This window comes from Saccharomycopsis crataegensis, assembly GCF_037102585.1.
Source record: "Saccharomycopsis crataegensis DNA, jcf7180000000075, whole genome shotgun sequence".
Classification (NCBI taxonomy): domain Eukaryota; kingdom Fungi; phylum Ascomycota; class Saccharomycetes; order Ascoideales; family Saccharomycopsidaceae; genus Saccharomycopsis; species Saccharomycopsis crataegensis.
In genome coordinates this window covers 907519-934460 of record NW_027043822.1, presented here as the reverse complement: position 1 = coordinate 934460, position 26942 = coordinate 907519, and the positions used below count along the sequence as shown (strand labels likewise).

Genomic DNA, 26942 nt, shown 5'->3' with positions numbered 1-26942 from the left:
TGAACAAAAATATTCTCACCAGAACGAGCACCACCCAATGAAATGCAATGCTAACCCATCTTTATCAGTCGCTTGAGCAATTAAGCGATCCACTTGATCACCAATATCCAAATCTTTCGCTCTTGGGAAATCATTACCCGTCAACTTATCATTGATTCTCTTCAACACGTACTCTGCCCGAGCATTCATCAACGCCCGCTCGTTTTCTTCCAAAATCGCATCGTATTGCTCATCGTTGATTTGTCCTTTACTTCTCATCTCAGCCGCATCGGCATCTATAGGCTTGTACCCAGTCTTCCGCATCACCGCTTTATTAGGAATATCAAACCCCCATTTGATCAATGGATCATTGGCAAACGAATCAAAGAGCGCGAGTAAGGATTCTTTATTGACCCTCACCACCCGCATCACATTATCCAAAGTGATTCTAAAGGAACCTTCAATTCCTGAAGCCTCTAACGCATTAACCAACATTCTTGTCAATCTAAATGGCACTTGTTCTGGCCATTTCTCACGCAACAGAGCACTTTCGAAACAATCCCCATAATCAATGTGAACCACTTTCCCAGTAACTCTATGAATCATGATATTCGAAGGATGACGGTCTCCTAACCCAAGGACGTACCCAACAATCGACGTCAATGCTAAAGACCGAATATACGTGGTTCTCCGTTCTAGCCATACTTCCGAAGACCGACTCTTCAACCACAACACATCATAAATATCCATCCCTCTAGAGGCGCTCAAACTCACCAAAAACAATTCCAAGCGTCTCAACGCCGTGGCAAAATCAAAATGTTTACCCAGATACGCGTTGTGGGCTCTTCTTTCAATATCTTTGGTGATGCCTTTGAAATTCCGGTTTTGACTAATCAATGTATGGAAAGTATCACTGTTTGGAACCCACCCCAATAACCCAGATTTTGGAGAAAGCGGGATTGTTGGATACGGTTCAAGACTTAAATGACGACTAAAACATTCAGGATCATTGTCCAACAACTTATTGACCAACCCAAACAATTGCATAACCATATTGTCTTGTCTAATATCTTCTTGGCCTTTCAACAAATAATCATATAATCTACCGTCTTGACCATAAATGAAAAATCGTCTTGGACGTTGTTTGGAAACAATCACCGGCACCCGGTTTTCGAAACGGTGCATTCCCACCACCACTTTGCCTGGTTCATACGTCCCTGGGACCGCAAGGTCTAAATCGGTGCTTTCTAATAATTGAGGGGCCACGTATTCCAAGAAATGAGTTCTCACACTACTAAATTCATTGCTTAATTTGTTATGGATTGGCGCCAAACAATCAAACGCCAGTTGAAGTAATTGAGGATCACTCACTTGTTGTTCAAGCATCTTTTTCTTATATTTGACAATCCATTCATACCCTCTACTAAGCTCCGGTCCCCAGATCGCCCAAAAAGTTTTTTCGTGGAAGGTACGTTTTGGCTCTTGATATAATGTATCAAACATCGTCACAATCTTCGAATAATGATGACCACTTTGATAAAGCGCTACCCCGTCTTCGATAGCATGGAACCATCGTTCATTCAATAATAATGCCACTTGGATCAATTGATAGACCACCACCTCTGATTCGGTGACAAGTCGTGGGTGCAAGAACTTAATAGTATTCAAGATTCTTCCGGCGGTAGCTTGACCAATTTGTTTGTCAGATCTCACAGAAACATTTAATGGGAACAATAAAGCCTGTGGGTGCACTTCTGCTAACCGAACCACAAGTTTTTGCAAAGCGTTATTCACCACTTTATCCGGATGGTGTAATCGAGAAAACAATTGTGGAAGCACCTGTAACCAAGTCTCAATTGATAAATCATTGATTCCCTTTTCAATTTCTGTAGCCGCGAATGGATACCCACCATACGCAAACCACAATCCAAGTAATCTTAGCAAATCTTGAATGGCCACACTACTGGATAATTCAATCGATCGGAAAAACCCTTTCATGGCAGGAATGGCGTGTAATTTCACCAATTCTGATTCGTTACCTGATTCGTGTTCTTTAGGGGTGACGTGATCTTCACGGTTCCGCAACCTAGTGGACTTGGAAGAAATCACTTCATAATTTGCCAAGGCCCAATAATGCCAGCCTTTGTACCAATCACTGTATAAAATCGTTGGAATTAAAAATGATCCAAGAACCCCACTTTCTGCAGCCTTATCATCGGTCCAATGAGAGTTTAATTCCATTTGCCATTGACCTTGTTTCAAAAAGCATTTGCACAAAATCTTCCGCAAACCGTAATAAAGTGGTTCATCACACGGTAAGATCTCTGGAACTTTTGGTGATACTAGTTGATCTGCTTGAAGACAAAGCGCAGCACTTAAATCATAAGTGAATGTACAAAGGGTGGCAAACGCTTTTTCCTTTTGTCCCACCTCCCATAATAACTTCAATTGGGCGTACACGAGAGCCGGATTGGTAAATGATCCACCTTCCATAGAGTTTCCTGGAACTGGTTTCAATTGAATAACGTTACTCTTAAGACTGGATAACGTTTTTTCCGCAAGGGCATTCCGTCCTGATTTCCGACACAAATTAGCGAATTTGATTCGGGCCACCAAGTCTTGTTCTGGTTTGATCACTAATGATCGAATATTCAATAATCTTTGCCAAATATCCACATTACCTTGACAATGGAATAATCGCTTATCCCAGGCGGACTTCAACAAACTTTTTCTTGGATTATTATCGTCCAATCCTTTGAATTCAATGATTTCTTCAAGATCCGACAACATCTGGATTCTCACCACCACATCATAAGCACGACTGTAACTTTCATTGATCAACGCGGTGATTTCTCCACTCAACAACTCCCGAGCGTTTCTGATGTTTTCTTGGGCCACTCCATAATTACAACGATGAACGTTAAGAATCGCATCGAAAAAGTACTTATTCGCAGAATCTTGCTTCATAACGCTGATATAATCGTCCATTTTTTCCCATTTCGCAGTACCCCATGCTGCCGCCGCCGCCAACGGTGCGACTTTCTCTTTGTTGATATTGGAAATTAATCCCCAATTCTTTTCGGTAAAACTCTCCAATTGTTCCCATTGACCTAAAGCATGCATGCAGCTCATTTTCCCATTGATCACGTCGATATTCACTTGATTATCGGCCAATTTCTTCTCATAGATTCGCAACGCTTCATTCCATTTCTGTAATTTCTGGTACCACGATTCTTTGGCCTCAAAATGATAGAAATCAGTAGCGATCTTCAACATCCCATCACCAGAATCAGACTGTTGTAAAGAATTGTTGATATTGATAAGCGAGTCAATCGTGGTCACCGACACATTGTTTTTGTAAGCCGTATCCTTGAATTCTACTTCTTTGTAATGTAAAGCTTTGGCAAACGCATGATGACGGAAAGAATACTTCGAGAGCACCGAAAGATTTATTGGCAATGGAGTATTGTTATGTTCCATGAATTCTGCCAAATTCAAAATGGTTTGTAGAACGTCCGAAGAGTTTGGAGCGTTTTGTAATGCGTACAACAAACTTTTCCCCAATTCATTACGATGTTCATCACCAATAGCCACCCATACTCCAGAAAATGCCGCATTGAACAACTCACGGGCCACTGGAACGTGGGCGTACGCCAACACTAAACAAGAGTTCAACGATACCGAAGGAGAAAGCTCCAAAAGCTTCAAGTTCAACCGCTTTAACCATTCAATCCAATCGCCTTTAGTCTTGCAAAGGAATGGCTGGCAACTAGATTGGAGCAATGCACCATCAACTTTCTTCATTGGCTCATCCTCTTTGTAAGCCGGTTCGGGTTGGTATTCTGAAGGAAGGGTGAAGGACACATTTTCATTTTTGATCAATTGATGTACAAGTTTTGTGTAGGCATGAGACGAAAATTCAATTTCTGATAGCGTGTTATCAACAATTGGCAAGAAAATGAAATATTCACTCTTCATTTGCACAATCAATGCACAAAGAGAATTCATAATACTATCTCTCAATTGGAAATCCTCAGGATTTTTGCTTTTCAACAATACCAAAAATGGATGGATTATGCTAGAGGACATATCTGTCAAGTTGATAGACGTGGTGAGTTGTCCCAATGCCTCAATTGCGGTTTTACGAAGCTCGTATGACCCACCATTAGGCTGTACAAATCTCAAAATATTGGTGATGATCAAATTAGAATACTCTTCAATACTTCCTCCAAACGACACAAACGCTTTGATGATTTTCCGAGAAACAATTTTATCCTTTGAATCGTCATTATTCAATGCTTCCAAGAGAGTGCACAAAATATTTGGCAAATACAATTTGAATTCCATGTCCAAGTTTTTGGAGACAATTTCTACTAAATTTATCAACGTTAACCGATCAGTTAACCCAAATAATTCATTGACACTCTTTAATAACTCCGGCACTGCAGGCCTGATAAATTTCCCGATAACTTTGGCGATTTGGCCAATTTGTTGGAACGATAATTTCATCTTTGATGCAGTATAGTTTTTGATGGCTCTCAACATTCCCACGATAATCAATTTCGAATAACTCAAGCACTTATCCCTGATTCGTGAGAAAATATTGACAATAATCGACATCACCGTTTCGTGGTGAGAGCTCGTTGATTGGTCCTTAAGTAATCTGACCAACATGTTCAACACCACAATCAAGTAATAATCCTCGCCTCCGCTAAGCGGCCGAAGATCGTTATTCAATTGCATCAATAATAATAAATCTATTGGGGTTTCCATTTGGATAAGTTTTGGGATCCGCATACTGGCGTCATTAATATTTAACATTTCGTTCAAATCAACCCCTTGTTCGAAATCTTTACCCAATTCATCATGTCCCCAATTTTTGGCAACCTCACTGGCTTGACTATAATCAATATTATTATTCATTGATTTCTTAGATGATGATTGCTTATTACTAATTTGTTTGCTGGAATCCTGCTTGCGATTTTTCCCTTGCGATGGGGTAAACATCCCTGGCACCAATTCTCTGGATGATGAAGGTTGGTTTTGTCTGATGGATTTATAATTACTTTCCAATTCTCTGGCCTTGTACGGATCCAACGCTCCCAAAATCCCTTGTAACTTGATGGTTTCTTTCTTCAACCCAGCATCAACGTTATTATCACTGACGATTTTGATGATTTCTGCTAATAAATCTGGATAGGTGAAATATGGATCAATGACCCTTCCTGAGCTTCTAATCAACTGACTCAATGTCTTGATGGCAATGACTTTTTCTTCTTTGGAAATCAATAATGAGTTATCCTTGAGGATCGCCATGATCAATGGAATAACCTCATCTAGAAAATACTTTGTCGATTCTCCAGAGACTCTGGCCAATTCCCCGATACATTTGATGACGATAGACGAAATCACTGAGTTTTTATTACTATCGCGTAATAATGGAATTAAAACATCCATGATGGCATTGATATGAGGCTTTGTTAACATATCAGCACAAGAGACAAGGCATGTCAATAATGAACAACTATTTTCTCGAATCACATTAGTGGTGCCATATTTCAAATTGTTAAGATATTGAATCAACACTTTTCTAAGGGCTGGAACCACATATGCCGGGTTTTTCACCGATATTCTTCCAAGGATTCTGATGGTCACTTTTCTCACCTCAAAACTGGAATCATTCAACGATATCATTAATAATCTAACATTATCCGATTGGGCTAGTTGGGGATCATACCTGGCGTTCAAACTTTCGAGAACCGCCAATCTTATTTCGGGGTTTGTATCGGCAATTCCCAAGAGTAACAACTTCGATAAAACGTCAGATACCGCAGTGATCGAGCCAATTTGCACAGAGTTGATGATTTCATCATCGGTAAACAATTTTGTGGTTATCAACGCCGCGAGTTTTCTCACTTGAAAATCTTGATGATCAATATAAGTCAAAGTAACGTACCTGGAAAACTCAAATAGCGACACGTATTTCCCGAAATGGAATTTCTTCAAAATATGGAAACATTCCACCAAAAGATTTATTTCCTGGTATTCCAAACTGTCTATGGCAAAATCGCTCTTTATTGGCACTTCTCCCTCATCGGTATTGATATCCTTCGAATCAAACCCGCCATCGAATGGGGTTTGGTTTATCGACTTGAAATAATCATCAGAAAGACCAGTTAATTTGGTAAGTGCTTGGAATACCCCGGTATTACTAGCACTGGTACTGTTCACATTTCCCCCGACATTGAACCCGTAATCTTTCAAAACCGTGTTTCTGATTTTTCTGGCCCTGTTCAAATCAACCATATCTTTAATAGTGATAAAATGGGTACTAGGACGTTCTCCGTTGGAGGCCCCCACCGCGGTATTACTACCATCGCTGGCCAAAGAAGGGTTGGTATGGTTGGATACAGAATATGCTTCATGACCCGCCGTGAAATTATTAAAAGCAGAAGATAAGTCTTTGAAAGTGTAATTTGATAACGGCGCCGAACTGCTAGAGTATGGTTGTTTATAAAGGGCGATTTTTTTTCTCAATTCACTAGCTCGAGAATCATTGCCAATAATTTCATCACCAATGGATGATGAATTACTATTACCAAACCCATTGGCATTACCATTGAGAAAAATCCTTCCTGAAGGCTCATCGAAACGTACCCCGATAACCGATTTTTGGGCCAATTTTTTGCGATCTTTGGGAGTCAAATTCAAACTGGCAATGGAAACCCCTGGTTCGATGAAATCGGTACCCGCTAAGGTGAGGGTCACTTTATTCATGAGCTTTTGCAAGATGAAACTTTCAAGGTTAGGATAGAATTCGATCAATTTACTCATCAATGTCGTCAAATGCTTAGTCAAATTGCAAGTGGCAATGATTAACTCGAGCATGTTAAGGGTCAACACTTGGGTGATTTTACTGCCCAAAGTCTCACAAAGTTTGATTAGCACGTAAAAAATCGCTTTTTCTAACTCATATCTTTTCAATCCCTTGTATTCAGAAATGTTTTGGAAAGTGATGGCGGTGGCTGGATCATTATTAAGAATCGAGGAGGTATCAAATTTATTGTAAGCGAAAAAATCGCCATCTTTCCTCTTTGGTCCAGCGGATTTGACAGAATTCGAAGTATTAGCGATGGCATTACCTGGGCCAGCAAAAATATGGGAGCTAGGGTTGAATGATGAAAATTTGTTCAAGCCAGGTTTATCCATTTGTTGAGAGGATGCGGTGGTATTTGAATCCCCGCCACTAATGGTATGGATCAAGTTTTCAATGATGGCAATTAAACTGTTGGCGTATAATAAGCAATTGGTACTACCAATTTTCGAAGAAATACCGCCAAATAAGTATAAAGTGGGGATTCTATCTTTATCCTTTTTCAACCTGAGCATGTAAAAATCGGTGATACTTTGTAAATATTTGAGGGTGAAAATCCTGGTGTTGAACTTGGCAATGAGCGGGAGGATTTCAATGACTTCTATACGAATGGTTGACGACTTGTAATCTTTGAAAAACCAGCATTTGTTGTATATATCGTCGACCTTATCGGTGATGGTGGAGAAACTTATGGCGTCCTTGTTGTTGTTCAACGCTGATAACGATCTATTGTTGTTCGAAAGAATGATCAAATGAAGTAAAGTCTTGAATAACAAAAACGATGAGTGTATTGATTCGGTAGACGAGCTCTTCAAATTCTCGAGGGCTTCATCGTACAATCTGTTGAATCTTGATGATAAAATGTAAGTATCCCTCATATACAATATTGTCAAGCACCGTTCCAATAACACTGCTGATTCTCTTCTAATAACCACATTGGCATCTTTCAAAGTTTGGCTCAATCCCGTAAAGATCTTTTCGATGTATGGGTACAATGCTCCCGGATTATGGGTGGTGAACGATTGCAATATCAAGATGGCATTGAGTTTTTTGTAATCGAGTTTATTGCCTAAATTCTCAATGGCATTACCACAAGTGAAACTGAAATACGTAGCGATCAATGACCATCCAGGGCGATAAAGCGACCCCAAAGTATCGGCCACCAGCTTGGAGATCTGGGGGATACTCATCATCTGATCCAACATTCTGGCAATTCTCGAAGTTTCCAATTCTGGACCTCCCACCAACTCAATGAACGCTTTAATGGAGTAATATGTGGCGATTTTCAATTCGGTATCTTTGGAAACCGTAATCTCATGAAGTTTATTGTAAATGGACGATTCTGACAAGTGGGAATTATATTGGTCGCCAGTGTTCCCGCCAAACACCAAATTCTTCAACGTCAACGCATATCGCGTCTGTTCTTCTTTGTTTTTCGACCGGAGACCATTGAAGATCGTGTCGAACTCCTTATCTGCCTCCCTGGACTGGTGTATATCCATTATCGGGGCGACTGGTATCTCTAATTACCGATAAATGGTTATCAGTGATAAAACTGTTGTTGTTGCTTTTTTGAGGAAAGTAACAAATTTTAATCCTCTCGATGCCCGGGGCTGCGTAACACTAAACGGTAACGTGACCAGCCATGGCTCAAGGCCCTCTTTAAATGAATCATTTATTGTAACTTATTCCATATATATTTATCATCTCTTTATTATCGAAAATGTTCAGTCCTGTGGAATCTGCTATCGGGGCATTGTTGATCCAGTGCGCCACAACGTCTTATATATGGCACTCTGGCAAAGTCATTGGGTTTTCTTCATTAATCAACGGGATATTTGACCCAAACGTTGAAAATGTCTCGATTGTCTCGGGGATCATTATGGCCTCGTTATTCGTGGCGTACAAAATCCCTGATTTCTCGCCAATTTACCAGCCTGTGGCCTCGGTGGACTTACTTGAACATCAAGTGGATACCAGTTTCCCTCTTTATGTTGTTGTTTCTGGTTTGCTAGTAGGGGCAGGCACCAAGTTCGGGTGTGGGTGTACTTCGGGGCATTTCTTAGCAGGGGTGTCCAGACTTCGTTTACGGTCGATTATTGCCACGGCAGTGTTTGTAATTGTTGGGATAGTCACGGTTAAAATAGCCGGTAATGGTGCGGTGTGTTATACTGAAACAAGCAATGGGGAAATTGTTCCAACCAATTGCTATGTTTATGATGAGAATTTCTCAATATTCCAAAACAATAAAATGGCTCTACTTTCTGTGGTTTTTGGGGGCATTTGCACTTCGTATATTCTCATTCCAATACTAGCAAAGGTTTTGGTTACTAATGGTGGCGCTGCTAACCAGAAAACAAGTAGTGTGACAAATTCTTGGTTTTTAAAGTATCTAACCGGGGTTAACGCTGGGTTTTTATTTGGATTGGGATTATTTATCTCGGGCATGGTGAACCCTACGAAAACTATTGGGTTCTTGTCGATTTTAACTCCTTCAAGGTTTGATCCTTCCCTCATGTTGATTGCCATCTTTGCGATTTTACCAAACATTGTCATTTGGAAGAAATCTATCCCACAAACCAAGTCGGAGTTACAAGTTAAAAAACCCCTCTTGACTGAAAATTATTCACTTAATTTCTCCAATACCGTGGACCTCAAATTCCTTTTTGGAAATGTGTTGTTTGGGGTTGGTTGGGGATTATACGGTGTATGTCCTGGGCCAGGGTTGATTGGTGCCTTGGGATTCAATCAATGGGATGGGGTTTACTGGTTGATGTCTTTCTTAGCTGGCTCATGGTTGGCCAAGAAATTAAATTGAGAGACAGAGTCGTTTATTTAGGTGGAGAAAAAAGTGGATGATCAAAAAAAAAAAAAAAAAAAATACTATTGATTTATTGTGAAAGGATTTGACGCAATCTTTATTGAAAATTAAAGATACCTTTTTTTTTTTTTTTACCATTAATTGACTATTGGAAATGCTTTTTCTTTTCCCTTCTTTTTTTATTTCTCATTAATTGAATATTCAAGAAGAGGATTAAAAATGAAAAAAGCAATGATTCAAAAAGAGGTTCTTTATATAGCCTAGCCAACGAGAGACAAAATACTGCAACCAATATGCAGTTGGAAATAATCGAGAAAGAGTCTGTGTATTGTTATTTTGACAACCGAAAATGAGATAAAAATATCATTGGATATTTAAGTTCCTTCACATTATGTCGCGTTATTGGTTTCTTGAGAGATTTTTCATGCAACTGGTGAGAATTTAATAGGCAATTATATGTACTGTGATAGTGAGTGTATAATAATAGTTTGGAATAGACAACTTTACGCAATTAAAATACTTTGAGGTGATGTACAAGCATATATGATGTTTAATGTCATGAAACCAAAAATAGAGGATATTTTTTTGTTGATTGGCGGTGGTATTTTGGCGGCGGTTCATTGAAGAATCAATGCTACAATCACCAATACTACAATCTTAATCCTTTTATTGAAATTAAATTGATTCATACGGTTCATTTAGAATACATCGAAATCCATACCACCATCATCAGATTCATCAGATGCGTCTTTTTTCAAATTCTTCAGCAACACATCACCACCACCACCGCTGCCCAAAGCTCATTTTTTGGGTCAATCATTCCTTGATTGTCTTGGGCGTCCAAAAGTGAATGACACCCCAGATCTCATCAACTTTTTAGCCTCGAAGAAGTCGGGTTTTTCTGAAGTTGAAGTTGATTTCACCTTCTCGAATCAGCCAAGCGAGGTTCGATTTGACAGTTTCTCAACTAGATAAAAAAAAAAATGATGGTTTAAGAGAGGAAGGGGGCGGGGGATGTTGATAACAGACTATTTAATAATATTTGTACTGCCCCCCTTGTATGCTCTATCTAAACCGATACTTTTTCAGATAGATGTAAAAGAAATAAATAAACCATAGTTGTATGTATGTATGTATGTATGTATGTATGTATGATTATTGTACAGTAGTAGTTTTTCACTATTTGATTTGAATGAAACAAAACTCAGTTTTCATGGTATCATTGAGTATAAAATCTTAAGAAATCGTGGCGGATGATGCTATTTATTATTATAATACATTCTGAGTTAAAAAAAATATCAATCTGAAAACTAAACGCAATATTTAACTTGATTTGATTTAGGGTGAATATCTAAGAGACGACATAGTAAGGCTTTCAATAGGTGATGAAAATAGAGTAATAAAGAATAAAGAATAAAGAATAAAGAATAAAGAATAAAGAATAAAGAATAAAGAATAAAGAATAAAGAATAAAGAATAAAGAATAAAGAATAAAGAATAAAGAATAAAGAATAAAGAATAAAGAAACAACAACACCGGTGGTATATGAGACAAAGTCTCTCTTTATTCATACATACCAGAGAATTGAAAAAAAAACCCTTACAACATCATAAATTCTATTATCAATTTTAAACTAGTTTCTCTTTTCCAAAGCATTAGATTTTATCCTAAACTTTCATCATTCTCAGTGTATATTTTGATCATTACAACGGTTTGTCACCACAAAAATATTTTTTTTTTTTCAAATTGGTATCAGGGTTCAAGTTTATTATGACAAGATTATAATTAACAATTTAGTTACAAAAAGAATAATAGCAAAAAAACACAAATAATGGTAAACCTAAAACAAATGGTGAACCAGGGTGGGGGAAGAAAAAGAAATGGTAAAATAGAGAAAAAAGAGAATTGGCAAATATGATGGAAATCATCAATACAATATAGAAGCATATTGAAACGCTAAAACATTGAAGAAACAAGAATGAGAAAAACAAATTCCAGAGCATTAAGGCAGCCAGAAGTTTTCGCAAAATATTGGATTGGATTAGATCAGATAGGTATTAGAAAGAAAAGCAGAAAGGGAGGGCAGCATAGAAATAATATTAATGGAAAAGCAGAAAGGTAGGGCAGCATGGAGAAGCAGAAACCACAGAAGGATGGATAACAATTGAAAGACAGCACAATATCATTGAAAAATTCCAGAATAATATTAACTGGAACACCATCAGGAAATTTGATGGCTAAAGAAATGAATTTTTTTTTTTTTTTTCTTTTTCTTTTTCTCCTTTCAATCCTTAATAAAATCCGCTCTAACGATAGCAGATCTTTCACACATTTCCCTGAAGATCCCATTATCATCGTACAATTTCTCTGGTTCCCCAAACTCTGCAACTTCACCTTTATCCATCACCAAGATCCGGTCGAATTTCACAATGGTATTCAATCTATGGGCAATACACAAGATCGTGCAATCGGCAAATTCCGTTCTGATGGTCTTGTTAATATTGGCATCGGTTTCGTAATCGACACTGGAAGTGGCTTCATCAAGGATCAAAATCTTGGAGTTACGGACCAACGCACGGGCAAGCGCGATAAGTTGACGTTCCCCAAGCGAGAAATTGGCACCTTCTTCTTCGACTTGTTGATCCAAGTGGAATTTATGAAGATTTTCTAACCCAGAATCCCCCAACGCAGCATCGAGTTTTTGGACTTTGACAGTCTTCAACACATCTTGTTCAATTAATCCTGCTCTTCTTAATGCATCCCAAAGACTGTTGTCATCGCTCAATTCAAACGGATCCAAATTCTTTCGGATACTCCCTTTGAACAACACCGGGTCTTGTGGGATAATACACAACTTAGAACGTAAGTCAAACATCCCCAATTTCGAAATATCGTGCCCGTCAATGGTGATTTTCCCCTCGGCCAATTCTGAAAGACGATAAAGCGCGGTCATGATAGTGGATTTCCCTGCCCCGGTACGCCCACAAATCCCGATTTTCTCACCAGCGTTCACGGTGATGTTCAAATTCTTGAGCACCAATGGTAAACCATCACGGTAACGTAAACTGGCATTTTCAAACTTGATTTCCCCGTGTTCAGGCCATGATTCTGCCGGTTTGGTAGCTTCGATTTGGTACGGGGCTTCTTGAGGCAATTCGTAAGCGTAAAAGATTAATCTTTCGGCACTATTCATTTCGTTTTCCACTTGAGTTAAAGATCGGATCAACAATGATAATAAACCCACGATTTGTAAAACATAAGAAAGAAGCAACCCGGTGGATGAGGCACTGATGTTGAATTGACGAGTGACACAAAGCAAACCAATCACCAAGATGAACACCACGGCGACGGAATCGAATTGCACAGAAAGGAACCGTTGAAGCGCCACATTGACATAACTGGCCTTGTTCATTTGGTTGAGATACTCATCATTTCTGGCGAGGAATTGGTCTTGCAGCTGGTACGCTTTGATGGTGGCGACCCCTGATAAACATTCGTTGAAGTTGTTGTAAACAAAAGAACGGTTGATGGCTTCAAGACGTTTGACTTCACGGGCCGAAGCTTGGTAGAACGACGTGACGGAAACATAAATCAACCCGAGAGGGACGATGGCAATGGCGATCCATGGAAGGTAAATGATACAAAGGATCAACACCCCGATGACCACCGATAATGGGAACACAAAAATACGCAATTGATCACCGATTTCATTATCAAGAGAGTCGGTATCTTTGGTGAAACGGTTCAAGATTCTCCCCATTGGAGTGGTATCCAAGAACGACATTGGGGTGTACAACACATTTCTAAGGGCTTTAATGTTGAGTTCTCTGGCACACTTGTTGGCGACATAACAAATAAACAGAAATTCCAAAAGCACCAAAATCACCGACATCAAGCAAAACATCACGTAGAGCCCAATGTACCAGTTACTATGTTTCCCTTTGAACTTTTGGTCGGTCCAGAACGAAAGCCAGGTGTTGGTGAAGATTTGACAGAAGGTGGCACTAGCAGCGATGAGAAAGAACAAAATGAGTAAAGGAATGGCAAAGCGACCAAGCCCTAAGCGAAGGTAATTCTTGTAGACTTGGAAAGAGATTCTGTTGACGGCCCGATCTTCTTCTTTGATAAGTTTCCCATCTCCATTCTTGTGCTGATAATTGTAAGATTCCTCGGATTTTTCAGACGCTTCATTGGTTTGTCCAATCACTTCTTCTTCATCCTTGTTATCAATATCGATATTTGCTTGGTCGTCTTGTTCGTCTTCTTCTGTGGCTGCCGAGAATTCCATCAATTTTTGGAATCCTTCACATCTGGCACGCAATTCTTCGACGGTACCGACATCGATGCGTCCACTACCGTCCAAATACACCACTCTGTCGGCATAGTTGACCAAACTTAATTGATGGGTGGCCAAAACACGGGTCTTATCCCCCAAGAATTCCATAATACATTTCTCCATGATATGACGCCCGACTTTAGCATCGACAGCAGATAACACATCATCTAACAACACAATGTTTTTATCACCATATACCGCTCTGGCCAAATTGATCCGGGCCTTTTGACCCCCAGATAAGGTGATACCACGCTCGCCGACTTCGGTTTCATCGCCACCTGGCAAGATCGCCAAATCGGCTTCGAGGGAACAGACGTGGATAACTTTTTTATATCTAGCCTCATCGTATGGAAGACCAAACACGATATTATCCTTGACGGTAGCGTTTTGCACCCAAGGGTAACCACAGAGCAATAATGAATCATTAATTTCGAGGGCACCAGATTGCTTAGGCATGAATCTGGCAATGGCGGATAAAAGAGAGGATTTCCCGGAACCGATTGGTCCTGTAACAATGATGAATTCACCGTGCTTGATAGAGAGATCAATGTCATGAAGCCCGGTAAACGACGATGGATCAACGACGGGGACTTCCACGGTAATACCGGATTTCGAAGTAAGGGTCCGGGACAATTGATCATGGTTATTGGTAACTGATTGGGAGAGTTCACTGTTGCTATTTTTCTTGTTTTTATCGTCAGTTGCGTCTTTTTCATCATCATCCTTGATCACTGCGGCCCATTTAAATTCGGCGTTTTTCATTTGCACAGCATATTGTTCGCGATCCAAGACCAAACCAGATTCGAGTCTGTCATGTTCCTCTTCGGCTTTATCTAATGGTTTTTCTTCGTCACATTTCATCAACTCGGTGACTCTTTTCAAAGACAAATGGGCATCGATCGAGGTGGCAAGGGCCATTGGGACGAACATCACTTGTTGAGACAAACTGGAAAATAATGATAACGAGGCAAAGATATCACCAGGCGACATTTTTGGTTTGATGGCGTGCAACACTAAGAATGACACCATTGAACAAATGGTAGGCAAGCAAACGGCAACGGCGGTGAAGATGACTCTAACGAATTGCAACCGGAAGACAAAATTCATTTCATTTTTCCGGATTTCTTTGATATTGTTGTAATATGGGATTTCCCAGCCGTAATATTTGATCATTTTAATCGAGCTAAGGACTTCACGAACGAGAGAGACTCTGTTATCGGTGAATTTCGCGGCACTTTTACGGAACCCGACGAGTTTTTTGGACCCAGCACCGATAAGCGCCCCAGCGATCAAAAAGATGGCGATCCCCACAAGGGCCGACACCCCAATGTTAACGATCAACAACACCACGACGATGATCACCGGGATGGGGAAGCCAATTAAAAACGGCTGGAACCCAACGGCAAAATCGATTCTTGCCAAATCGGTGCCCATCATCGAGGTGATTTTCCCAGTAGAAAACTTTTGACGGGACTTGCCGTCCAATTTGAACGATTTTTCTAACAATAATTTTGTAAGGATGGATTTCACTTGGACCCCACAAGTCATGGAGTTGTGAAAGAAATGGTTGATGCAAACCCCGGAAAATAGCACAATAAACGCGGTACCGATGGCGTACCCGATCCCTTTGTTGACGGGAGTGGAAGGGAACAATGTTTTAGTTTCGACGAAATTGATGAGTGCTTTAGTGAGCAACGGAGTGAGGGTGGAGGAAATATCGAACAAAGCTTTGAATAATAGCCCTTGGATGTAACGGAATCGCAAGGTCAAGAACAATGCCCAATGGATGGTCCAAGTTGAGAACCCTGCTTCGCGAAGTTCGTCTTCAGTAAGATCAGGGTTTGCAGCCAAGGCTTTGGCGCGGTTTTTAGCCACTGCTCTGTCAAGATGGCCTTTGAATTTGGAATAAAGCTGTTCGACGGTCATTTTGTGGTCGAGTTGCCATAAATCTTCGTTTTGGAGGGTTCTTTTGTAACCGATTTTCATTAATGGGATCATCCACCAAAAGAAGATGTACTGGATGATTTTCTTTGGGGTACGAGGCCATGGTACTTTGTCGTCTGATACCGGGGGGATTTTCTTGGACAATAACGGGGTCAACAAGTGACGCTGGAGAACCGGGACTTCGTGATGGGAGTAGCCTTTTTCTAAGGTGAGGTCTTCCTTTGTAGTCAGCGATGATGATGATGATGGTGATGATGAAGACGAGCCCTGGGTGGCAGGGGGCGGGTCAGACTTGTCTGACATTGTGTGAATCTTTTTGTGTATTGTATTGCAACAAGCAGACAGACAGACAAGAGAGACGATGGTGATTATTTTATGACGATGCGGCTATCGGTAATGAATATATGTAGATATATGTACATATATATATATATTTTTACGTATTGATCTTTTTTTTTTTTTTTTTTTTTCTAAACATTTTTTTCTTTTTTGGGTGTTCTGTTTTCGGGGTTAGCGTTGTCACCGCGTATTCGTATTCTGAGCTCCGCGGGGGGGCGAAGGAGGAGGCCCTGTCGGAGATAGTGGCGGAGGGGGTGTGTTGCCTATTTGGGCAGAATGCCGGGAAGAGAATAACAAGAACAAGAAAGAGAGAAAGAAAGAGAGAAAGAAAGAAAAAAAGAAATAAATAAATGAAGACCTCGGGTGTTCGTTTGTAGTTATGTGTGTGTGTGTGTGTGTGTGTGTGTGTGTGTGTGTGTGTGTGTGTGTGCTGCGCTAAGATAACACCAACCAAGTATTACTAATAATACCATCGCCCCAATACGGCTGTCTTCACTTCACCCGCACAACCAACCAACCAACCAAAGCCAACTAGCCAACTAGCCGAGTGAATCCACCCTGGAGTCCTTGTTTTGTGCAATCGAACCGATGATGCCATGGCCTTGTTGATGTGCTCTTTATTTTGCACCGTCATGTCCAAACAGAAACAGAAACAGAAACAGAAACTACGATTTTTCGGATCTATCTTATTTCACCGATTAGCCTAAATAACCGTTGTGTTTGTTATTATGATTATTTTTATCTCTAACGCGCATCAGACCAACGGAATCTTAACTTAACCTTGTTGTACAGTGAGGTAAGGAAGCATACGTGTTTTGAATTGAAATTTCATCACCCAAGATGACCTTAGCCATCCATCCATCTCACCTGAACCCTCCCCAATTTACCTACCGCCCACTGACAAGACAAGCCAGCTGGTGGAGGTTGGCAACACCCACAACATTATTTTATTAATTGATGACAGATATATACCTATAGAGAAAAAAGAAAAAAAAGCTTTGTAGATCACAGAAGCATTAATTACATTATATATATGCAGTCTCTTATGCAGCAATAATCTCTATAGAAAAAAAAAAAAAAAAAAAAGATTGCTTGGCTATATCATATTGATGGATTCCTATTGACGTATAAAGTATATGGTTGTAATATAAGTGTTGTATCGGCTATTGCGTGAAACTATCATCAATTTTCATCATAGAGACGGTGTGAAAAAACTGCTTTAACTTATTGATGATGTATCGTGCAAAGAAAGAACCAACCAACCAACCAATCTAGTATAAAACCCGGGAATTCTGAAGGAAAAAAAAAAAAAAAAAAAAATTTCAACTTGCACTATAATACAACAATTTTATTATCATTATCATTAATATTATCATTAATATTATTATTATTATCATTATTATTTTGCAATTATACTTAGTCCTTGGAAAATACAAACACAATCTTAGTGACTCCGAAAAACACTACAAAATAACCAAATTACAATGTCCCTGTCCATTAATATATAAATATATAAATACATAACTTCTTCTTATAGTGCTAAATCGAATTGTGGGACCTTTTTTGCCGGCATCATCATGATGCCAGAACATACACCAGCCAACCCAACCAATTTCTGTGGAATGAATGAATCTCTTAACTTAGCTTACAAATGCGGAGGTGTATTATTTCGCAAACTATTCAACCCAAGCAATAACTAACAAAGCTAAAGAAACTAGCAGTGGCTCTTACGCTCCAACTTTTCGAAAAAGTCTTATTAATTGTTAGAATCCACCAGGCGCCTCTTCTACGCACAGCAAAAGTTAAAAAATGAATTGATCTGGAAATTTATGAGGACCTACCTAGACTAAATAAAGATAAAAGATAAAGAAAAAAAAATACGGAGTATATATATATATATATATATATATATTATAGTATTGACCAGGAGTCCGGATATCCGGTGGCACTAGTGGTGTGGCCAAATTCTTTAACATTAATCAATATCAATATCAATATCAATATCAACATTAACTTAGATTTTTCATTCAAAATTCCTCCATTCTACATCATATATAAGAGAAAAAATCAAATTGTTTTTTGTGTGTGATATATGGAACAATAATAAGATACAATAATAAATATTAAATAGATGAAAAAAAAAAAAAAAAAGGAGGTCTCAAAGGTAATAAAATATTAATAATAATAATAAAAAAAGATCAAAAAGAAAAAAAAATTAAACAACTAAAAAAAAAAAAAAAAAAAAAAGCTATAGATAGATATAATAGAAATCAGTAAATATAATAGAATTTAATCGTAGATATTGGGTAATTGGTAATATTGGAATAGACAACAGAAAAAAAAACTCAAACCGAATGAGCAGTAAACACATTGGTACTGAAAGTCTTAGCCACATTGACCCTTTCCCATTGTTGATGATCACCCAACTCATTACAATATTCCAACGCAATATTCGATACCACTTTATCCCCGCCTTTACCATTATTAATCACAAACTTCGCTTGTGCCCCATTCTTGCTTTCTTTGGCAATTCCATTGGTCATGAACCTAGCAACAATCTTATCTTCCCCATGGGTTTTGGATAACACGATCGGTTCGGTATATTTCCAAGTGATTCTGCGTTTTTCTTTATTGAAAGTCCCTGATGGACGCGACATCGCCGATTGGATTTCTACCCCGTCTTCCAACGCAATAGATAACACAAAATCGTCCAATTGCACCAAATCATCGTCCCCAAGTTTCGCCAACACCGAATCACTTAATTTAATCCCAATCATACAACTCGCTTGATGCGGCTCGAATCTCCATATTGGTAATATCACAATTGGCGAATCGGCACTAGACACCAAATATTTCAACCCGCCAAGGGTACGGTTACTGATCTGCGACAAGTTCTGTTTGAAGCATTTTTCAGAAACCGGCAACCCTTCAACGTCAATGGCTTCCAAGAACGAGTGGTTAGGAATCAATTTCTCAATCACATTTTGCAGATCAATCAATTTCAAATAACTTTGTGGTGGTGGTGGTGATGAGGCCATTTGGTCGGCAAAATAGGTCATCGCCACTTCACCAATGATTTGACAATTCTCGGTGAAACCATCTCTAATAGATACTTTAATCAGCTCACTAACACTGGCGTTTAACCCTCTTTGATTAAGTTCCGGGTGGGTGAACTTGTTGCCGGTCTTGGTGGTGGTGATTTGCGATTGCGCCAAGGACGTCACACTACCATGATGCAGACCAAACACGCTATCATGTTTCTTGGACGCTTCACTAATTGAATAACTGGCATTCTTTGGTAATGGCGGTGGTACCGACGACATTGGTTGTTCTTCGCCAATCAATGATAATCTATTATTACTATTATTATTATTATTACCACCCCTGCCTTGTTCCATGATATCCGCGGCGGTCAAGTTGGTGAATAATGTCGATTGGATATCTCTTCTATCTTTTTTCACCGGTGGCTGTTGTGGATGCTCAGTACCCACTTTTCTGGTTGGAGGTGGGGGAGGTGGTAATGCATTATTATTGGAAGATGGCTCGGTAACAGAGTTGGCACTGTCACTTCTCACATTAGGCACCAATGGTCTTTGATTAATCGACATTTCTTCCTCAGCCTTTGATGATTCCTTTTTCACATTCATAAAACTGGATCTTGGTTCGATAGTCTTTTCTTGAAGTGGGGTGGTCGCTGGTTCAGAAGATGGTCCTGGTGCTGGTGGTGCTGGTGGTGCTGCAACTTTCTCGTTGTCCTTGACAACAATTGGTTGATTATCAGAAGCCATGGCTGGTGGTGCTGTTTCTGCCACCCGTTCATCTTCAACTATAGACTTTGTAGTTGCAAAGTCTTGGTGAGGGTGCTTTTGCTTATTCTTCTTTTTCCCAAACAATGTCCCCATCTTGGAACGCAACCCACTACGTCTTTTTTCCGTCACTTGGCTGCTAATAGTCGAAGGATTGGATCTTTGAGGTTGTAATGGTGGAGGTTGGAAATCATTATTATGAGAGGCAGTATCAAGGGTTTCGGAAGGCTTCGCGTTGGCATTAGTAGTGGATTTCTTCTTGGTCATTGGTGGGGTGGAAATAAAATTCACATCGTCATCGGTGTTCTTGGAAATTGGTGGTAATGGCTTGACAGGTTTTCCCGCGTCGTTTTTCACCGATTGTTCAGCGAATCTCGCAATTTCATCATCCGGATTGAACCCCACTAACACACTGAACAAGTTTTCATTATGCTTCAAGTTCTCATTGAACCGGAAGTTCGAGTTGTTTTGGAAACTGATAAACACGTCTTTCAAAAACAACAATCTGTTGAATTCAAAACTCTCAAATTGCTCACTGACTTGTGGCGACTTGATAGCCCATTCGTCATTGTTGGCAATCAAAGAAGATTTTTTATGATGATGACCCTTCAAGCTAAACTTGTGACTTTCCTCCTCTTCGGCGGCACCACCAACGTCCGCCTCTGGCAAGTCCACGACGGCCTCGGCGGTTTTAGATAATTCCAATACCGTGTCCAACATATTCGAGTACTTTTTGTTCTTGTTGATGTCAAAGCATTTCTTCAATGGACTGATCAATTGTTTTTCCATGTTGTTGCAAAACATTTCGGTGATGTAGATTTCCTCTTTAATATCATCGATCACCCCGGTCCATAGATCGCCAAACTGGCCCAAATGATCGGCACCCAAAGGTTTGGCGGCGGCGTACTTGGCATCATGTTTGGTTTCCTTCTTGATGTACTGGTCAATCGATTGGTTCAAGTTCTTGCCCTTGGTGTCGAGGATCTTGCGCAATTTGCTAGCGTAATGTCGGTTGATCATCATGTAATCGAACAAAAACGACCCAATCTGGTTGTTCAACCCCTTGGATTCCAATAATCTCGATAAAAAGATGTTGGAGGCCTCCACTGGCGACGATTCCACCAAGATGGTGGAAGCAAACACCGCCCGTTCTTCGTTATTGTTGCTGGTTGACATTGGCAAAAAGAAATTCAATAATCAAGAAAAGTTGAATGATTGGTGTGGGAAACAAATAGTTGGTAAAAACAATATATATAAGAATAATAGGTCAAGTTCTTGCCAAATGATATGGAATGGGTGTCACCAGTTGGTTTTCAAGATCTATAATATATATATATATATCTATTCCAAAATAACGTGGAATAATATAAAAAAAAAAAGGCAAACTGATATTCCCGACCAATTACAAAAACAAGTCTGAATTCTGAAAACTAGAGGTAACAACCGATCAATGGAATTGGAAATGTAATTAACAAACCAAACAAAAAAATAGAAAGACGATGGTAATAATTAAAAGGCCACTGCGTTATTTTCATTTTTCTTTTTTTAGTTTTAGTTTTTGGGTGCTAAAATATTGGGTTACGGTGCCCTGCCGGCAGCATTAGAAATAATAACAATTGTTCATCTATTTAAGCTGATATAAAGAGAATATTAAACAAAGAAAAGGTTATTAGTATTAACAGAGGATGGAAGAGCCGGAAATAAGATAATAGAATAAAAAAAACAAAAAAAAAAAAACAATAAAAATAAAGGGCATCAAAGAATATATATACAAATATATATGTGTGGACAATTGAGCATTCCAATTGCAACCGTCATTCCAAAATCACATATCAAACAAGAAAAACTGGCACCATGTCATAAGCTAGGAGAATGAATATAAAAAGAGAGAAAAAAATAAGAAAAACAGTTGGGCTTTTGAGAATTAGTAATATTAAGAAAATAAAAAAAAAAACCATCATAAAGAATAATATAAGGTTATAAGAATTGTCTGTGGTCTTCTTTATTTTTTTGTTTGGTTTTGCTTTAGGGAAATTAAAAACAAATCGGATGGATCAGTTAGTTTTTGAAAACATGATAAAAGGAAGTAATTGAAGTTGAGGTAATAAAGGGAATCAAAAAAGAAAAGAAATCAAAACCTATAAACTTTTGATATTCTTAAACACTGGCACATGGATATCACTAATATCCAAATTCTCCAAATCGGCCATCACCGGAGCAATGTAATTATATCTAGAGCTATTCAAATCAACAAGAATCTTCACTTGATTGATATCTTTCGAATATTTGGAATATGCCTTGACCAACTTCGCGTACAACATCACCCGATCCCCGTATTGCGAGGCGATGGTCGCGTCTCTTAATGCCGCCCAATCAGCGTTATGGATGAAATTGGCACCTTGGAAATCACTAAATACAATCAACTCATTCCACCTGTTCAAGATCTCGGCATCGCCAACCGGAATCGACCCCATAGCCTTTAAGCCGACACGGTACGCCACTTGGGTTCTCCTGACATTGTAATACATATAGTATTTGAAGATTTCACTAATGATACTGGCATCTTGCCACACCACACATTTGGTCATGATAATGTTCAAAAATGGCTCGTCCAATGGTTTAATACTGGCGTACACTTTGATGATTTGTTTCAATTTCTCAAAACCCCCCATCTTGTCATTTTCAAAATTGTTAAAGAAAATCGACAAGAACAATTCATTAAGCGACGATGAAACCCCTTTGGTGACATTGGTGCCGTAATTTTGCCAGCATTTAATCCAGATATTCAAAACTTGGTCAAAATCTTTGGTTTGGCTCCAGGTGTTGAAAATAAACTTCTTGACGTATGGCACTTGTAAATCAACTTTATAAGGCATTTCGTCGTATAATGCTTTTTCAAAAAACGTGTTGGCAACGCTTAAGTCATGGGATTCCCCAATAAAACTTAAATGGGTTTCTGTCAAATACCCAAACTTTTTCACTTGACTGTTGCCGCACAATTCTTCAAACAATTTCAAGGCAATGTTGATTTCATTGGCCAATAAACATGCACGGATCATCCCTACCGCCAAGTTCGGATGGTAATAATTGATTTGCCCTCTAGAGGTTTCAAATAAGTTTTGGATATCTTGGAAAGAGTGGCCATTTTCATACATCAATGGTAAAATAACCCCGACAACTCTAGGGTCCAAAAACACATTGCCGCTGTTCGAGACTCTGGCATTTTCCCAAATCGAGATCGCTTCATTGGATAATTGTAATTCTTTGAACGAGGTGATCAAGTGCATGGCCCCGTATTGGTTGATAGAATTTTTGTTGCTAATGATATCCGACGCCACTGTCCTAAGCGACACACAAATGTAATCAATCATATCTTTATGGAAGTTTCTGGCATCAAAGTCGGGTTTCTTGTCCAACTTCAAGCTCTGCTGACGGTTTTGTCTTAACCCAGTGTGTAAAAGATAAATTAATTTCGCCACTCTTTCGGCGTTGAAATCAGGAGTCCCGGTCAAGTTGGTGTATAATTCCATGGCCTTTTGGATCGATGCCCAGAATTGGGGGTTGTGGTACGCCGAAGCATTTTTTGAATCATAAGTGATGCCAACGCAGTCTTCGAACGCCATGAGTTCGTGAAACCATGGATTATCGGTGCCTTGGGGGATTTCGTTGGCGGCATGGTTAAGTCTTTGGTTGGAGTTGTGATAATTGTTATTGTTGTTGTTGTTGTTGTTGCGGAAGTTTCTATTCTTGTTATTCGAGTGTCTAGGGTTTCTGTAGTTTCTGCCATTGCCATTAATATGAGAAGGCTGCTGTTGAGGTTTCAAAATGTCTTGTTCAATGCTGTTTTGAAGGGTCGAGTTCAATCTTCTGGAAGAGTAATTCAAGTTATTGATCCCATTTCTGGTGGTGGCCTGGGATACCTGGCTACCCACCTTGTTCTTTATGGTGGATATGCTTGAGTTTTGAATGATTCTGAACATTTTGATAGTATTTGATGATGTAATAATAAGAATGATATGAATAACGATGGGATGGTTATTTATTTATTATATCTGTAATAGATTTGGAGTGAATATTCTTAAAAAAAAACAAAAAAGGTCTGATTGTAATTAGCAGTAATGATATCAGACTTTATTTCTCTCTTTCTTTCTTCTTCTCTCTCTTTTTTTTTTTTTTTTAATTATATCTTATCTAATATATATGCGATGGAGATGTTAAATGTTAAGAGAATATTCAATAAGTCAAAGATTTTCCGCCAGTTTTTTTTCTTCCTGTTTTTTTTTTCTTTGCCCCCACCCCCCCTCGTGTTTTTTGAGCGATGAGCAGCTGTTAATGACTTCCCCTCTGTTGTTGTAACCGCTCAGATGGTGTATATGTATATATATGTGTGTACCAGCTACACGGAACAGTGGTGATAACATCCTTTGTTACCCGGACATATTGGTTGTTCAAAAGCTAGGGTAACTGATGTTTTGTCATTTACCCGGGTATTTCTACTGGTTATTAGAGAGGGTAAACATATGATGATGGATTATATCCGTTGTTTTGGTATATTCATTGCCAGCTTATTCGTTATTATTCATGGTTGACATGCTATCTTGCTAATGATCGCATCTACATTCTATTACAATCATATGCAGACTAGTAATATATTATTATGGAGTCACCTTTGTGGTTGATAATTATCAAAAACCTATGCCAAGTAGACAATGTATCACCAGATGGGTCTATCTCAAGATACATGCATAAAACACTTTAGTATACCCGTCGATTGAGACATTAGCAAAAGGCGTGATTATTTTATATATACTTTATTTTTTTATTTTGTTTTTGTCTTGACTTGGAAGATCCAACAAATATTCTTGAATCTTCGTGGGGTGATTGAAAGTTTACTGATCGATTTGCTTTTCCACTGCCTTCCTCGTTGATGATCAGCATTTTCATTTATTTTGTTGGGGATGAGAAAACGATGCGGTTGGCAATAATTTCCCTCCTCAAAACATCCGGCTGAGGCATTACAACAATTTGATTTTCTACAATTATTGACGAACTGTTCCGGGGGTTTCTGTTCTGTCTGCATTTGGATTTGTTTCAATGCGAGATAAATCACAATGCCGTCTTGATATAGATAGGCAAACCATTATACAAGAATAGGGGAATTTGGATGAAATATTAGTTCCGATCGATTGATAGTCCATTTATGGTTAGACTAGTAAGCCGTGGTCAATAGATATTGTGGTCAGGATTAAGTAACACAATGAATATACTCTTCAAAAATATATGTTGCTGCTGCCAGTTTGTGGCAGAACAAGATTGGGCAACTGACGGATTTCAATTTACCTCAATCAAGCCAAGACCACGTCCAGGAATATTCTTTTTTTGAGCAATCAAAAGCTCTTTCTTCAATAAAGGGATTGTTACCTTACATGATATTTCCTACACTGATGAAGTTGAAGTTGGTGCGCACCGCATCTTGCGATCTGTAGTTCATTGGAGAAGTGCAATTTCGCAATCACTGTCCAAGACACCACACCACCTCTTCCATTCCTTCTTCGTTAATTAGCACTGCAGTAGACAAAACTGACGGAGAATACTTTTTGGAAGTCGGTAAGAATGATAATACTGTGACTACTGGTGAAAATTCCTCACATTGGGCTTTATCCCGTTTATGATTTGGACAATTATGGACTTTTTCATACTCCAGTATCATTCGAAAGCTCCACTCAGAGTCTTCAAGTTGCTTCTACCGATGTCCAATTCCCAGTTGCTCGTATTGATACGATTACTGGAAGGGGGAGGATGCTGCGAACAAATCCTGACACCTCTAATGGTTCAAAACAATGCAATCATTCAATGCCACCCAACATTATGGTCACAAGTATCTTGACTTTGGTATCAAATCAACCAACTAACTCTTGATCATTGGTTTTTAGAGCAGTTTCCGGTTAGCGGCGTTTATTGTTTTAAGACGCGTAGTAGGACTTTAAATAGTCTGGTTACATCCCTCAATAGATGGAAAATCATAAGCCTTAGCATTTGTTATTTTCATTTTCTCCTCATTGGTTTCGCTCCTTGAAAGTTTTTCTAGATATATGTCAAGCAAATTGGCTCCTAGAAAAATAATAATAATTAGATCTAAAAGTGTATAATAGAGGTGTCATATTTTGAATTCAAAGCTTGATATCATCATGTCTAAAATACATACTCAACATATACATATATATTTAATTTCAACGTTCACAAGACCTGCTTTATAGTAGCATCTCGTATTATGTTGGTAGTTTCTTGCCAATATTTTTATGATTTTTTTTTTTCAATCAACTATTCACTCCTCAAAGCAAATACCATTCATCTTTAAACAGCTCCAATAACATTGCTTCGATCCCTTGGGTGGACTAAGCTCAATTTGCCTTCAGAGCTGCGGTAATCAAGAAAGCAACAGAAACTAAGATGAGAGATATGGCGTAGTTCGAATGAGTGTGTATACCAAAATAGAGGTAACATTCTATAAAATATCTTTACCCGGATATCAATATTTGATGAAAACCAGGGTAACATCTCATGTCATAATGATATCCAGAATTATGGTATATATACCAAATTGATGGATAAATTTCATTAAAGCATTTATTACCCGGACACATGTGTCTGTTAGAAAAGAGGGTAGCCAATATCAACACCCCCAAAATCCATTGCGATGGTATATGTATTTCTACTGACTCTTTCCAGTTATTGTCAATTTCCGTTGTATATTGCTATGGTTTGTTCAACTGTATAGCTTATTATAAAATTAACTCCCATATCTGATGATTATATTACACCAATCCCAGTTACACTGCTACT

General features: G+C 38.9%; 5 protein-coding genes across 5 annotated transcripts; 1 reads left to right on the top strand and 4 right to left on the bottom strand. All coding sequences in view use genetic code 12, as the record gives it.

Annotated features, from left to right (window-relative positions):
* Positions 1 to 15: 15 nt before the first annotated feature.
* On the bottom strand, positions 16 to 8355 carry DASC09_025360 (phosphatidylinositol kinase-related protein kinase; the record flags this gene model as incomplete). The annotated part of the gene is made up of 1 exon (XM_064996139.1): positions 16 to 8355. The coding sequence occupies one exon, from the start codon at positions 8353 to 8355 to the stop codon at positions 16 to 18; it is 8340 nt and encodes a 2779-aa protein (XP_064852211.1).
* A 221-nt stretch (positions 8356 to 8576) lies between these two features.
* DASC09_025350 (YeeE/YedE family protein) lies at positions 8577 to 9671 on the top strand (the record flags this gene model as incomplete). The annotated part of the gene is made up of 1 exon (XM_064996138.1): positions 8577 to 9671. The coding sequence occupies one exon, from the start codon at positions 8577 to 8579 to the stop codon at positions 9669 to 9671; it is 1095 nt and encodes a 364-aa protein (XP_064852210.1).
* A 2287-nt stretch (positions 9672 to 11958) lies between these two features.
* Positions 11959 to 16257, bottom strand: DASC09_025340 (ATP-binding cassette transporter; the record flags this gene model as incomplete). The annotated part of the gene is made up of 1 exon (XM_064996137.1): positions 11959 to 16257. One exon carries the CDS (start codon positions 16255 to 16257, stop codon positions 11959 to 11961), a length of 4299 nt encoding a protein of 1432 aa, XP_064852209.1.
* A 2381-nt stretch (positions 16258 to 18638) lies between these two features.
* SYP1 (Syp1p) lies at positions 18639 to 21275 on the bottom strand (the record flags this gene model as incomplete). The annotated part of the gene is made up of 1 exon (XM_064996136.1): positions 18639 to 21275. One exon carries the CDS (start codon positions 21273 to 21275, stop codon positions 18639 to 18641), a length of 2637 nt encoding a protein of 878 aa, XP_064852208.1.
* Positions 21276 to 22237: 962 nt separating this feature from the next.
* On the bottom strand, positions 22238 to 24079 carry DASC09_025320 (uncharacterized protein; the record flags this gene model as incomplete). Its single annotated transcript, XM_064996135.1, has 1 exon — positions 22238 to 24079. The coding sequence occupies one exon, from the start codon at positions 24077 to 24079 to the stop codon at positions 22238 to 22240; it is 1842 nt and encodes a 613-aa protein (XP_064852207.1).
* Between the last annotated feature and the right edge of the window lie 2863 nt (positions 24080 to 26942).